General features: G+C 38.0%; 1 protein-coding gene across 1 annotated transcript; it reads left to right on the top strand.

The window, feature by feature from the left end:
- Nucleotides 1–7,737: 7,737 nt before the first annotated feature.
- Nucleotides 7,738–14,223, top strand: LOC119496301 (DOMON domain-containing protein FRRS1L). The gene is made up of 5 exons (XM_037783490.1): nucleotides 7,738–8,219; nucleotides 9,054–9,138; nucleotides 9,782–9,920; nucleotides 12,773–13,019; nucleotides 13,112–14,223. The coding sequence occupies exons 1-5, from the start codon at nucleotides 8,000–8,002 to the stop codon at nucleotides 13,282–13,284; spliced, it is 864 nt and encodes a 287-aa protein (XP_037639418.1). The 5' UTR covers nucleotides 7,738–7,999; the 3' UTR covers nucleotides 13,285–14,223.
- Nucleotides 14,224–15,751: the final 1,528 nt, after the last annotated feature.

Raw genomic sequence — 15,751 nt, forward strand, 5'->3', positions numbered from 1 at the left:
CTAACACTGCATCAGTGGGAAGTGTGGGTGTGTGCGAACAGGTGTGTGTGACAGTGTGTCACTCCGTGTGTGTCTCATTACCATGCATCGTGTGTCAGTGTTGTCCAGGAGGCTGAGCCTCCGCGCGGCGCTCCAGGGGAGAGTTATAGATTACTGGCTGGAGCAGGCAGGGGCCAGGGGAGCCGCTGGAGCCCAGACCCGACAACTGCAGGCTGGGCACGGCTCTCAGCTCATCAGCCTATCTCTTGAGGCTGCGGAGCTTAACCTGGAGCAAGGCTCTGATTAACCAGACTAATGACGGTGCAGCCCCCAGCTCCCACTGCCCAACACCATAATCACTGCTTAAGGCCCTGGCCAGTCGGCGTGTCTATATGGAGAGAGAGCGGTGTCACAGCTTAATGGATAAGTCTACTGACAACAAGCATTTTAAGTCAGCTGTCAATACAAGCTTTTAGAGTCACTCACATGGCAGGAGACCAATGTATGAGAGGCTGGAATGAGATCAAATACATTCGGCGCTTAAATCATTTTTTCTGTGTTTGTCAGCTGTGTTTGTGTGCGTGCATGTGAACATGTGTCACCACAGTTGTAGGTGTTTAATGAGTGCTGATCGATCGTCTCATCTGTGCCTCCTTATCTCTAAAGCAAACATTTCATCAGCACAATGGAAGCTTTCAGCCTTTGGTACACACAGAGACCCCCAGCAGACAAACTACACAAGCCAAATGACGTATGCAAATAAGACAAAGACAGACATGCTTTTGTTCATATCCCTCTCTGACAGAGAACTACCCAATAAGTGTAATGAGCATACACCAGTAAGGATGCAAGTGTCTTTGTGGGTGTGAAGGTTGGAGGGGTGGAGGTGCATTTGCTCTGCAGACAGAAGAACATGCCAATAGTGCTTATTGTCCTCTGTGAGTAAAGTGATTTCTGACAACTCCTAAATGAAGCCCTGGGGGTGGGGAGGCCTGCAGCTAGATCACAGAGCTGCTTTATGACTGTTTGTGTGTGTGAGAGAGAGAGTTAGAGACAGAGGTAATAGCTTGGCTTTATAAGAGGGAGTGAGTCGATAAGTGATCTAGCCACTCTCCGATAGAGAATGAGGTGGGAGGTATCCAACATTGAGTTCAGATGCCAAAATAAGACAAAACCTACGGGTTTATTTCTGCAGCCCTAAAAGGGAATAAAACAATACCTCTGCAATTCACCTACACATACAGTATTAGCCACGAAATAGTAACAGAGCAAAAGGAATGAGATATTTTAACTGCAGGAGATAAACAGGCAAAAAGGGAGGCAGACCTGGATTAAACAATGAGGCTAAAGTTGTTCTGAATTTTACTTATTGTCAGCAAATCCCATTAAAAGACCAAAACCAGTATGAAGTCTGTATCTCAATACAATTCAATCTTCCCCAAGCCCATTTGTTCCTATAATACAGGAGAAAACTTTTTAAAAACAGGTCACAAATTAATTGTTTCTTTTTTTTTTTTTATTCTTAAAACTGCTGGGCATTGTAGAGGATTATAGTTTTTGCTCAAACAGAGGTAAATAGTGTAAATAGTTTCTGCAACAAATACACATTTGGTGCAGTAGTGCAGTGGTTCCCAAACTTTTTCACATCAAGGACTCTAAACTGACACAAATTAGACCACAGACCCACATTTGATAAGATTTTGTCCCAGGATCCCCCATCTGATGGGATCTTTGCTTCTAGATGATTTATTACTCGGGCTGTCAAAGGTAACGCAAATTCGTTTTAACACCACTTATTTCTTTAATGCATTAACACAATCGATCTTCTGGAGGTTGTACTGGGCTCAGTTTTCAAGCTAGATGATGATCCTGGTGACATATGAAACTAAAAAACCTAAGAAATCCATTGGTACCAACCATGTCTTGCTAGCTTGTTGCAAAGGAGGTTAAATAACGCTCCAAATGTGTGCTAAATTTTGGCGAGGGAAAAAACTGTCACGGCCATTTTCAAAGGGGTCCCTTGACCTCTGATTTCATGATATGTGAATGAAAATGGGTTCTATGGGTATCCACGAGTCTCCCCTTTACAGATATGTTCATGATAATCACATGCAGTTTGGGTCATAGTCTATCAGCACACTGACACACTGACAGCTGTTGTTGCCTGTTGGGCTGCAGTTTGCCATGTTATGATTAAGCATATTTATTATGCTAAATGCAGTACCTGTGAGGGTTTCTGGACAATATCTGTCATTGTTTTGTGTTGTTAATTGATTTCCAATAATAAATATATACATACATTTGCATAAAGCAAGCATATTTTCCCACTCCCATGTTGACAATAGTATTAAATACTTGACAAAACTCCCTTTAAGATACATTTTGAACAGATAAAAAATGTGCGCTTAATTTGTGTAACTATGGACAATCATGCGATTAATCGAGATTAGATATTTTAATAGACTGACAGCCCTATTTGTTACAGAAAATGTATGAAACCCATGACCAGTATAGTCATAAATTCTGTTATTGTGTTACTTATGGATGGAATTATAGTGAAAATAAATCATTTCCCTTTGAAAACCACTGCACTAGTGAGTATATGGGATAGCCCCAGTTAAGCCTCTTGTGTATTATCATTACAATTGAGTCACAGAGTAAGCATCAGTTTTTTCTGAACGTAAAATACCTGTCGATCTTTAAAAATATAATATTTTGGATTGACTAAGAAATAAACTACAGTGCCCATGTTCATCTTGATGAAGGAACGCGTCACTCCTAAACATGTCATTTATGCATTTTTAATAGTTTTTTGACAACAACCTCTATGACACAGAGGAATACGCTTATATCAGGCTTTGGCCACACAAACAATACTCTTAGTAGGATCAGTTCATTTGATGGTTTTGGTTCTTTCATAGGATCTGTTGATAATAAGAGAATCTCGCCAGCTTTATATCCTTGACAGGAGGGAAGAGAAGAAGCAGAGTACGGATATGAGTATGCAGGACGTATGTTCTTCACCAGTCTACAGGGGCTGTTATTGACTGACAGCCCTGACTAAGCCATCCACATCGTTGCTGATCCTCCATAACATCCAGGGCTTTACCTTGTGTGTCCGGACGTACAGTTGTGGGTGGCTGGATGTGTGCCAGCCATGCAGTGTGTGTTTATGTGTTGAGCTCTGCCTTTACAAGTGCCGGTTGATGGCTAAGCAGTAGACAGATCCAGGCGTGCACTCATAGCAGCTGTGTTTCTGAATGGATCCAGCGGCCATTGTTCTCCTGTCACTAACTCGTCTCTTTGGCCCAGGAGACACACCGCTGACATTTACCATAGACCCCCCTCCCACTCACCCTGCCTGCATCACCCTCTCCTCATCGCTCCTCATCCCACCATCCCCTTCCTCTCTCCTGTCTCATTCTCTCTTTCACTCTCTCCTACTGCTTCCATCACATCCCTCGCTTACTCTCTCTTTCCGTCACTCCATCTCTCTCTATGGCATGATGTGCGTGGACAGATGTGCGTGGACAGGTGTGTGTGTGTGTGAGTGTGTGTGAGAGAGACAGAGTGAGTGTTTGTGTTAATGAGTGGCCCTTTAAGGCTATTAAGATAAGATTGCTACGCCCAGAGTCCCTCATTACCCAGCAAGCATTGCCCCCTACACGGAATGGTAATTGGGAAGGAGAGAGAGAGAGGTGGAAATAATAGGAGGATAAACGAGGGATAATTGGGCGGATCGAGAACAAGAGGAGCGATTGATCAGGTTGATTTGTGTCTGCGGAGAGAGACGGTGTGAAGAGAGGAAGGGTTAAAGGTCACACACTCTTGTATGTAGACACACGTATGATTAAAAAAAACACACGTGTTTTACATGCATGAGTGGATGCACACTGGCAACACACACATGCACACAGAAATGCTACGACATGTTGGAAAACTCAAAGTAAAGAAGTGATTGCATGCCATATGTTTATATTTTTATGGGTGTTATTGTATTTTTTTTCAAGACTTTGTGCAAATATTCATCAGACTTCATGTGTTTTGGATGTTTAAAAAACATTTACATCGCTAGGTTGTGTGTGTGTGTGAGTGTGTGTCAGCCTTCAATCTGTCTGACAGTCATTGTTGTCTATTTACTCTTTCAGATTGTGTAACACCAGCATCACCTACAGGATACACACATGAACAGCAAAGTTTCTCAGCTTTATTCGTGTCTCCCTCACCTGCTGTCCCTGCTAAAAAATATCTGAAACTCACAGAATTTTTGGTAACCTTTTGCCCAAATACTGAACAAAAGTGAACAATTAAAGTAAATGTTCAATCAATTTAGGTAATTTCATAAATTTAAGCAAAACCAGCAGTCCAAACGTGCTTTATTTGTGAATAAAGGTGTGTGGTCATGCATTAAATATGATACTGTCTGCACAATCTGTAACAAAACCAATTAACTATTACGTATTTAGGTACATCTGGGATCTGGGTGTCACTGCCATCATTATGATTTCTATAGATTATAAGATTCTGATGCTAATTTAAATTCCTTTGAGATGTTCTGTTAAACTTTCTGTTTACAGCAATGAGAGTGTCGACTAAATGGACTGACTCATGACATATTAAGTATTGAGAACATTTTATGATGACTGAGACACAGTAAGTGTAAAAATATTAATTTCACTGTCATCCTTATGTGTCTTCTTGACTCAGAGGCATTTGCAATTCTGTTTATTTCTTCGAGGGCCGCAGTAATGATCTATCATTGGCTACAGATGCTACAGATTCTCTAGATGTTTTCTGTATTTCTGAACTATGGATTCAATTTATAATTGACCACGCTATCATCAGCTGTTATTCCTAAATAAGACACAAGCGCACTGAAGTGACTGAAGTCCTTAAAAACATGTAGGTAAAACTTTGCTTGTCATTTGCCCATCACCTTCACTGAAGGTAAAATAGAAAAGTTTATTTCTAACCCAGGGCAGTAAAAGATATATGTTCTGCACTGCATCAGTTGGAAAGTGGTTTTCAGTGAAAGTGAAAAAGATAGATAGTGACTCCCTAAACCGACCTGAACATGAAGTAGAAACCGTGGCTTTATATCACCATCAAGTGGCAGGACTGTGTACAACCACTGAAAAAGACAGGGTGTAGTAACAGTTGGAGGATGTGAGTAAGGGCAGTTAGATGATGTTTTGTTCAGTTGAAACAATGCATATTCACCCTTTCACACTATGTACACAGTCAAGTCTGTCTATAAATTGTGTATGAATTTAGAAATTCACCAATACTGTAGGTAGGTACACCAGTGTACCTGAAGCAGTTGGAATGAAAACACAGGGGACATTGTGAACTAAATACACAAATTAAAGCTGAGCTGCACAATATTAGATAAATAATGCATTCAGAGAGCGCATACAAGGCTGCACAATCCTCATAGATTTTTAAATTACATCTAGATTCGGACCTACATAAAAATAGGCTACACAGAGACATTCGTGGAATACATGTGCCACATTTTTTTTTTCCAGCTGAGAAAATGCAGCAGGAAATGAGGATAATATAAACAAAGTAATTGGAAATAAAACATGGTGGGTAATTTAAAGGATGATTTCAGTGTTTTTTTTTTGGTTTTTTTTGACAAAGTGCATTTAAGTTAAGCTACTTTTATATAAATAAATACAAATTTCTCCAGAATTCCTAGCAGTGTGGCATCCTTGAAGCAATTTACAGAATTGCACAAATAAGATAAGATAAGATAAGATAAGATAAGATATTCCTTTATTAGTTCCGCAGTGGGGAAATTTGCAGTGTACAGCAGCAAATGGGATAGTGCAAAAAACAAGATGCATCAGCTAACACAGTAAAAAAGAGCTAAACAAAGTGTAACAAAATATGAACCATTTTAATAGAAGGAAGTATAAAAATAGCAGCAGTATATACAGTATTGACAATAAACAGACTATTAACAGAATTGCACAAGTAAAAAAATGATATTGCACAGTGAGAATGAAATGAAATTCCACCTGAAAATATCAGGTTGTTGTCAGTTTTTGGTGTGTTAGTGGTCTACTGGGAGCAGTGCTGGTTGTGGAGTCTGATCACATAAAAAACTTTTAATAACTGACGAAGAATATAAAAAATCCAAATAGTTAATTTTAGAGACTTTGTTTTTGGAGTCTCAGGAGAATAAGCTTAGGGGAACTAAAATTCAGGCTGTGCCATTAACTGTATTTCCAACCAATTTATCTTTTTTTATTTATTTATTTGCACATATATAAAACTGCACAAAATCCAGTCAATGAGAAAAAAACAAGAAATGTGTCAGGAGAGGTCAAGAAGACTTACAGGCTTATACAAAGGACCTCCCTCCCAACCCCATGAGAAAAAAAACAATAACAAACAAGGAATAAAGATCTAAACTAACATCATTTTAAAAATACAACAAAAGTTAAACTACAACAAGAAGTACACAAAATGTGCAGAAAACCCAACCAAACAAAACAATCCAATAAAAACAAATGAAATACATACAAAAAAAAGTACAGAAGAAAAGAAAATGTATCTGAACATATCAAAAGATAATTATACATCATGAATTAAATGTGATGATAATTTCCTTTTAAAATGTTCTGAGGATAACGAGCTCTTCATAACATGTATTTTGATGTTCCATATTTCTACACCACGATATCTGATGGAGTACTGGCCATGTTTTGTTTTGTAAAAAGGCAGGTGAAGTCTGGTGATTTATTTAAGCCTATTTATGCTTTTTGCTCACCTGTGACTTTTTGAGCAGGCTTACCTGCACTGTAAACAATTGCTGTTAATTTACAGCAGGATTTCAACAGTATTAACCTGTTATTGCTAAAAACAGTGCTTTACTGTTAATACAAAAGAAAACCTGTTAAATTACGCTCATAGGCCGTTTTTTAACTGAACTATAATGCATTCTTAAAAAACAGCACTTTACTGCTGATCAACTGTCTAAAGTATCATCAGTAACAGTTTCATGCAGTATGTTTTGACTTCTGGGACCTGATCTGCACATGTGAGGCTTGTAAATTGTACATGATTGTAAAATCAGTGAATTAGCTTTATTGTTCTTCACTCACATGTTGTTATGGTTTGCATTCTGTGCTTGTAGCAGCTAGAGACACACATTTTGGGAAAAGTGTCAACAAGTCTATTATAGCCTTTTTCCTAACAAGTGCCTTTAATTGTTTATTAAAATGTATGTAAAAAATACAACCTAAATAGTGCATTAAAACAAATCAGTAAGATGATGTAAAAGAAAGGTGGAAAAACAGCTATATAATGTATCTTTAAACAGTAAATTAACTGTAAAATACTGTGAAATTAATAAAAAAAAACAGTGTTTTTCATTATGAGTACAAAGCTGTAAATTTCAGCGACAGTATAATAATGTTAATTTTACAGTAACATAAAGGCAACCCTGCTGCCAGTTCTCTACTGTTATTTTACTGGGACATTCTTAACAGTGTGGGATATGATCCATATGCTCCAAATCTCTGAAAGATGATGTGTTAAATACTCTCTCTCCACCTCTGTGGCATAATCCCCCAATTGATTGATCCTGATCACATAGCACGTAGCAGCTCCTCATTGGCTCGTTTCTGTGATTGACTGAGGAGGGAGAAGAGAGGAGAGGCTGGGCGAAACCATTCATCCGGCTGCAAAATATGTGAAGATTAATGCGCACTGCTCTGCATCTAGATACGGATTTCAAAGAGGATTATGTGCGTGTATCTGAATTAGATTGCACGATTACAAATAAGGGTAATTTAGGGTCTGATTAGCCTCTTAATCTCGCAGTCTGCACGGCTGCATCCCCCCTGCATCACCCCTTAGAATAAACATCCACACAGGCAGCTAGGAGGATGCTGGGAGGATTTTTGTGATGCTGCGATGGGTACCTGCGGAGATACCACAATAATGAGGATCCGATTTGATTTCAAGTTGGTTTAGTCGTTTTTATTATTATTTATTTATCATTTGGGCCATGGTTTTCCTGCGGAGGCTCACGCATCAGCTGCTGGTGCTGCTGCTGATGATCCAGAGCTGGTGGTGGTGGCCGGGGGTCGCGCCGAGCCCAACCGACGAGGGAGCACTCCGGGCCGGCCACGGAGAGCACGGAGAGCCGGGCCACCAGGAGCCTCACAAGGACTCCTACAGCACCTTCGCATCCGAGTTCCTGGAGTCCAGATATCTGTCCGATGACGGTAAGGATCTAATAATGCTTATGCACTAAACATTCCCAGCTGGTGTTTTTTTTTTGTTTACATGTTATGCACATTAGACAATAAACTTCTAACATACAAGCTTAAAGCATAAACCTGAGAAAATGAAACACAAACTGTGCAAACGTGCTGTTTTTAATGTTTGTCCTGCATCCAACCTGTCTGCACTGTGCAAGGCCTTTCAGCACCCAGGCCAGCTCCTCCTCCTCACACACACACACACACACACACGCACACACACACACACACACACACACACGCACACACACAGAGTGCAGATGGCCTCCCCCCAGTTGGCCCTTTGACTGCAAGCATAAATTGGTGGCAAAGGACGTTAAAGAGAGACACAAATACCCAACACCTCACCTCCATAACATTATTGACACACTGTAATGCTGTGCAATATGCTGCCTTCCACTGTGTAATTGTCTGAAATATTTTAATTATTTATTTTTAAAAAATATTTTTGAGAGTTACAAGTTCTTTTGACATGGTCATGGAGCATATCTACTGTATATTTGTATTCTGGGGGTATCGTTCCTATGCAGAGGGTAGTTTAGTTTATTTATTGACTACACTGAGGGCGTTTTATATTTTAATAATTAATTAATTTATTGTGTTGAGTTGAATGTGCTACTTATTTTGTACTGTAATTACCTTGAGCCTTTTCTACCTTTTCTTTTCTTAAAGCTGACTCGGTGTAAACTGCTCAGAATTCCAATGTACTTATAGGGGCAAATGGCAAATAAAACTCTTGAATCTTGAATTGTTTTTTTGGGTGGACCCAACAGAGTGCTGATTTTGCATTTTTTGCAGGTTATCCATTCCCCACCGCCCCACCAGTGGATCCCTTTGCCAAGATCAAAGTCGTCGACTGTGGAGTAACCAAAGGCTGCATAAGGTTAGAAGAGAAGGATAAAGCTCTCACTCTCTGAACAGAGCTGTGGTGCAGCTGTATTCCTCAGGGCATGCTTTATCTTAGATGCTGTGTGGCCTGACTTCAGAAAGCTGGCGCTTAAACATGGACTTTATTCACTGAAACCTGAATGAAATCATTTAAAAAGTGTCCTAGTTTGGTCCATACTTTATTATGATATTCTGAATATTGTGAATAAGATAAGATAATATAAGATATTCCTTTATTAGACCCGCAGTAGGGATATTTGCAGTGTACAGCAGCAAAGGGGATAGTGCAAAAAAACAAGATGCATCAGCTAACACAGTATATGAACCATTTAAATAGAAGGAAGTATAAAAATAGGAGCAGTATATGCAGTATTGACAATGAACAGACTATTAACAAAATTGCACAAGTGGAAAATGATATTGCACAGTGAGAATGAAATTAAATTCCACCTGAAAATATTGCACAGTATGAATTACACCTTAGTAGTAATAATGATATTGCACAGTCATTATACAGTATAGTGCAGTTATTGTCAGTTTTTGGTGTGTAAGTGTAACTGAATCTCACCTTCTCAACTGAGATCTGTTTGTTGTAGTGCCCTCAAAATAAGTGAAATTATGTATTTGTCTGTGCACAGATATGGGAAGCCAGGGTGTGATGCAGAAACATGTGACTACTTCCTGAGTTATCGTCGCATCGGGACAGATGTGGAGTATGAGATGAGTTCAGACACAGACGGCTGGGTGGCCGTGGGCTTCTCCTCTGACAAGAAAATGGTGAGCAGCTGCACAACAACAACTCTGACTGTTGAGACTTTGTTTGGGATAACATTACACACATTTGTGTTATTTTATAGCACAAATAATTTTGCTTTTATTTGTTGCATCAGACCAAGTTACTGCAAATGTATGGTCCATAATCTACAATCAAACACATGGATGTGTTGCAAATGATGCCTCTTTTAAGAGCTGCAGCCACTATGAAACCAAATGATTAACTACACAAAAATTTACTTTGAAAGCTTTTATTCCAAATGCAATAGTCCATTGTTTACATCATTTTCTTCTAGATTCTTTGGCATGAATGTAAAACACTTTATAGACAGTATGGTAAGACTTTTAATGATGTATACAGAATTAATACATCATATTTTAAGGCAGTGACAAGATAAATATGAGGTCTTAACAGATGATTAAAGGCAGGTTACACAAAACTATGTTTACTTTCTCTGACTTTCCTCCTATTTTTATTTTTTTTTTTGCCTTTTTCTTGTGACATACTGGATACTTTGTCGAACTCTTTGGGGTCACTAACAATCCTTTAAATGAAACAATCGGAGAAGGGAAAGTCAGTGTTTTGTTGAACTGGTCACAATTCATGTTGATATCGAAGCCTTAACGTGTAATAAGGGTCATAGGAAAACATAGTTTCATTTTAGGGGGTCACAAGCCAAAAGGTTTGAGAAACACTGCTTTAAGGTGTCTACACAACATATGATTAAAGGACCAATATGTAATATATTTACTTTAATAAATCATAAAATGACCATTACATGTCATCAGAGATTAAGGAAACACGGTGAATTGAAATACTCCGACAACGATGCTACAGCCAGTATGTTCTCCTTTGAAATTTCCATTCTGGCCCGGAACGTCTGTTTTTGTTTTGGCCGGTGTGATCCCGTTCACTGCTCATTTCAACACCCTGTTGCCACATATGAAACAAATTGGCAAGCAAACAGCCCTCTGAAGCCATGGAAGCAAGCAAACGGACTAGATCAACAGATATATTGTTAATGTTTGATTCTACCCAAACCTGAAATTCCTCGGCACATCTCTCTGTGTTCCGTGTGCAGCTGAGTTATCAAGGCAATGAGTGGTGAAGTGTTTCCAACTACTGCTGCTGACCAGAGGCTAACGCCATGATGCTAACACATACTAACTGCTATCTGTCACACTGGAGGAGCAAACGGGCCACAGATCCAATGTGTTGAATTTGGACTGCAGTACCCATTTTAAAAGGCTGGCTGTCAGTTCTACTACAAATTGCTCCTTTAATATAATTGATGCAAAAATATTTTATTTAAAGGTCCCATGCCACGCTCATTTTCAGGTTCTTGTATTTTGTGTTTCTACTAGAACATGTTTACATGCTTTAATGTAAAAAAAACACCTTTATTTTCCTCATACTGTCGGCCTGAATATACCTGTATTCACTCTCTGTCTGAAACGCTCCGTTTTAGCACATTTCAACAGAATTGCAACAGAATTGCAACGGAATTGCGTTGCTAGGCAACAGCTTGGGTCCATGTTTACTTCCTCTCAGCTGATGTAATTTACATACACTGCAACAGGAAATAAACTGGGACACATTTAGAATATTTATGTTTAAAACTATGTAATGGTCTAAATATTGTATATTTGTGACATCACAAATGGACAGAAATCCTAACGGCTTGTTTCAAACGCACAATTTTTGAATACGGGCTGCTTGTATTTCTCCGTATATTGAGCGTTTTGATATATTTTAACAGTATTTATAAAGCACTTGCACCTGCTTTATAGTATAAAAGACCTGGAATTTGATTATTGTTAAAATGTTAAAATGATTTATTTTATCATTAATAACTGTTTTGTTAAACTTGCGTACGAATCAGCATTTACAAACATTATAAATGCAATCAGATGTTAAGAGCCCTATAATGAAGGCTGGGCACTATATCAATATTTATAATTTATTGTCTGATATACAGTATCTAGGGCAGCAGGGTGGTACGGTGGTTAGCACTGTCGCCTCACAGCAAGACAGTTTGGGTTTGAACCCGCCAGCCACTGTGTGTGGAGTTTGCATGTTCTTCCTGAGTTAGCGTGGGTTTTCTCTGGATTCACCGGCTTTCTCCCAAAGTCCAAAGACATGCAGGTTAATGATTGACTTTAAATTGCGTGTTGGTGTGAATGTGTCTCTATGTGTCAGCCTTGTGATAGTCAGGCAACCTGTCCAGGGTACCCCGCCTTCGCCGAATATCAGCTGGGATCGGCTCCAGCCCCCTGCAACCCTGTAAAGGATAAGTGGTTACAGATAATGGATGGATGTTTCATATCTACATAATCATGTTGATGGCTTTTTTATATTGTTTGTCAATTTTAAACTATAGTTCAAATCACTTACAAAGTTATTCTCCCAGGAATTACCTATGACATATCTGCCAGCTGTAGATGAGTTTGACATTCAGTTAGCATGCAGTCCAGTATAATGGACATCAACCAGACAGTTTTTCAGTTGATATGGTGAACTGGAGTATCTCAATATCAAAAGGAGGATTCAACAGTTCATTTTTTTGCCTATTCCTACAGGAAAAACAATGAAAACTCACGCTCATGTGCATTATAATGACCCATTTTAGTTGAAGTTTAGAGACTCAGTTGTAGAGTCAAAATATGCCTCCAGTCTCATGTAACTCCTGTCTCATTGAGTGACAGTTCTTTGGCAGAAAACACTGGGGCTTACTGCTCCAGTTTAAGCAATAATAGTATCTGTCCCAATTACTATATTTATATTTTGTAACAGAATCAGAAATGACAGTTTAGCAATTTGGAATAAAGCTCTTCCCTCCTTCCTATTTCCTCAGGGAGGAGACGATGTCATGGGCTGCGTCCATGACGATAACGGACGTGTACGGATTCATCACTTCTACAACGTCGGCCAGTGGGCCAAGGAAATAAAGAGAAACCCTGCTAGAGACGAAGAGGGCGTTTTTGAGAACAACCGGGTGACCTGCCGTTTCAAACGACCGTTATACGTCCCCAGAGAGGAAACACTTGTGGACTTACACCTGTCGTGGTATTACCTGTTTGCATGGGGACCTGCCATACAAGGTGATTCATCAAGCTTTAGCATCAAGTCAACTGTCTTTGTGCTTTTTGGGGTTTTTCTTGACATCTTGCATCGTCTTACCTTTATCCAACAGGTTCCATCACGAGGCATGACATCGACAATCCGCCTGTCAGCGACCACATGATCAGCATCTATAAGTATGAGGACATCTTCATGCCTTCAACAGCCTACCAGACCTTCAACTCTCCCCTCTGCTTACTGCTCATAGTAGCCCTCACCTTCTACTTACTAATGGGAACGCCATAAAGAAGCACAGTAGAGCACATAGTGGAAAAAAACAGGGAAGAGAAGATGAAGCAGCAATAAAAAAAAAAAACGTCTGATGCCACATTTGCGCAAAGAGACACTGTATTAGATATAATAAACACAATAGGGAGTACATATTCATTACTCTGAACTCATAAAGAGGATCTCGACAAATTATTAAACCTATATTGTAGAGGTGTCATGTACTGGTGTCAGTACAGAACAAGAGGTCTGATAAAAGAGTAGTGTTATAGTATAAATAGGCCAGTTATTTTCAGTATTTATAATAGCTTCCAAGTATTAAAATTAATAAAAATATGAGGACTACTCGTGATAATAAATAAATCTCACAAGTCTTCGAAATACTGCATGCACTGGGAAATCTGGAAACGATTTCAAAAACCCGCTGTTCACCGGTGACGAGAAGACAGTGCCTCATGTTGAACTTGGCTAAAACACAAAGGTTTTCTGAGGAAGCAAGAAAACAAGCAGCTCACAGTCGTTTGCACACACTCTTCCTGTCCCTTTACTCTATAATATGTTCATATGGATATCATGTTTTGCAAAAACAAAAGAAAAAAGATGGTTTATTTGTTGTTCGTATTATCACAAAATATAGTTTCCAAGGTTGTAGGGACTGCCTACAGTATGCATTTACCATGCAAAAGATTTCCATTAACCTTTTCTTATGTTTGGCACTCATCTCACGTTTCCATAATATTCCTGTTGGGTTTGTTTATCAGTACTGTGGCACTGTGACTGTGTTTAACAGACCGAGAGAGAGACTGAAGCAATAACACACTGAACAGGAGCAAGCTGCAGATTGAAGAAAACAGTTTGCTTGGACATGGACTAATTTTTTTCTTCCTCGGGCTGTTATTGTAGCCTTTTGATCTGTATTAAAAATGGATGAATACGTTAAAACGCCTCCCACTGAAACAATCTGCCACAGTTGTGTTTATTATCAATAAACCTATGAAGAAATAACAATACAATACACACAAAACAGTGCAGATCTTGCTGTGCATGACCAGACAGCTTTTTCAGTCAAACAGTATAAGGACATAAGTTTTAATATAATTAAAAAATAATTATATTTAGGGCCATAGCTTCCATTGAGCCCCCTGATGTCACGTCCTCTGAACTTTGAGATTGCAGCGGCTTTAGCAACCTGTTACATTGTGCAACTTTAGATTTGACTGGAAATCAGGTGTGGAAATATATAAAATAATAGTCTTCCAAGGTAACGATCAGTGACTACCCCGACGTACATTTGAAAAACTGTATAAAAAAAAAGAAAATTAGCATATAATATATTCAACCATCAACGTTGTTTCAGGGGATCTGATTCCTTGGCTTCCATGCACATATTTTTTGCAACATTTACATAAAAAATAAGACCTAAAAATGTGTCTTGTAATGATCAAATAGTGTCTGTAACCAAAAGCCAGGTGTAAAGTCAGTATTCTAACCACACCAGATAAAAACCCTTCCTATCACTAAAAGCCACATGCAGAAGTCTTTACCTCAGTGTTTCAAAAATACTGATTATGACCCTGATGCTATCAAAGTCGCTATAAAAAAGTAGGTGTAAAAAGTATGTGATTATAGCACCCATCAAATAGTTCTGATTGCATAGGTGATGTGCAGTCTTCAACCTTGTCCTTTTTTTATACTGTGGGGCACCAAAGTCTGAAAGGAAAAATACTACATATAATAGTTTGTAAATAATATACTTAATACATTATGCAGCACCACACCTTAAAAGAAAAACAAGAACATCATTTTTTAATTTAGGCTAGATCAAATGTTTAATAATAGTAATAGTAATAATAATAATAGTAAAGGTAATAATAATTACAATAATAATAATGATAAATAGTGCTAACAGTAAATAAACAATCAAATAACAAACAAATTAACTAAATTAAATTAAAGAAAAACTGAGAATGATTTGAAATGAAAATAAAAATAAAATCGGAGGTGTTTTTTTATACTGTGGGGCACCAACGTCTGAAAGGAGAAATACTACATATAAAGAAAAACAAGAACATTCTTTTTTTTATTTAGGCTAGATCAAAATGTTTAATATTAGTAATAATAATAATAATAATAATAATTACAATAATAATAATAATAATAATCAATAACAATAATAAGAAATAGTGCTAACAACTAGAGCTAATCAACTAAATTAAATTAAAGAAAAACTGAAAATGATATGAAATGAAAATAAAAATAAAATCGGAAGTGTTTTTTATACTGTGGGGCACCAACGTCTGAAAGGAGAAATACTACATATAAAGAAATACAAGAACATTATTTTTTTTATTTAGGCTAGATCAAAATGTTTATTAATAATAATAATAATAATAATAATAATAAAGGTAATAATTATTACAATAATAATTACAATAATAATAATAATTAACAATAATAGTAAAGGTAATACTAATTACAATAATAA

The sequence above is a fragment of the Sebastes umbrosus genome, chromosome 11 (assembly GCF_015220745.1).
Source record: "Sebastes umbrosus isolate fSebUmb1 chromosome 11, fSebUmb1.pri, whole genome shotgun sequence".
NCBI lineage: Eukaryota > Metazoa > Chordata > Actinopteri > Perciformes > Sebastidae > Sebastes > Sebastes umbrosus.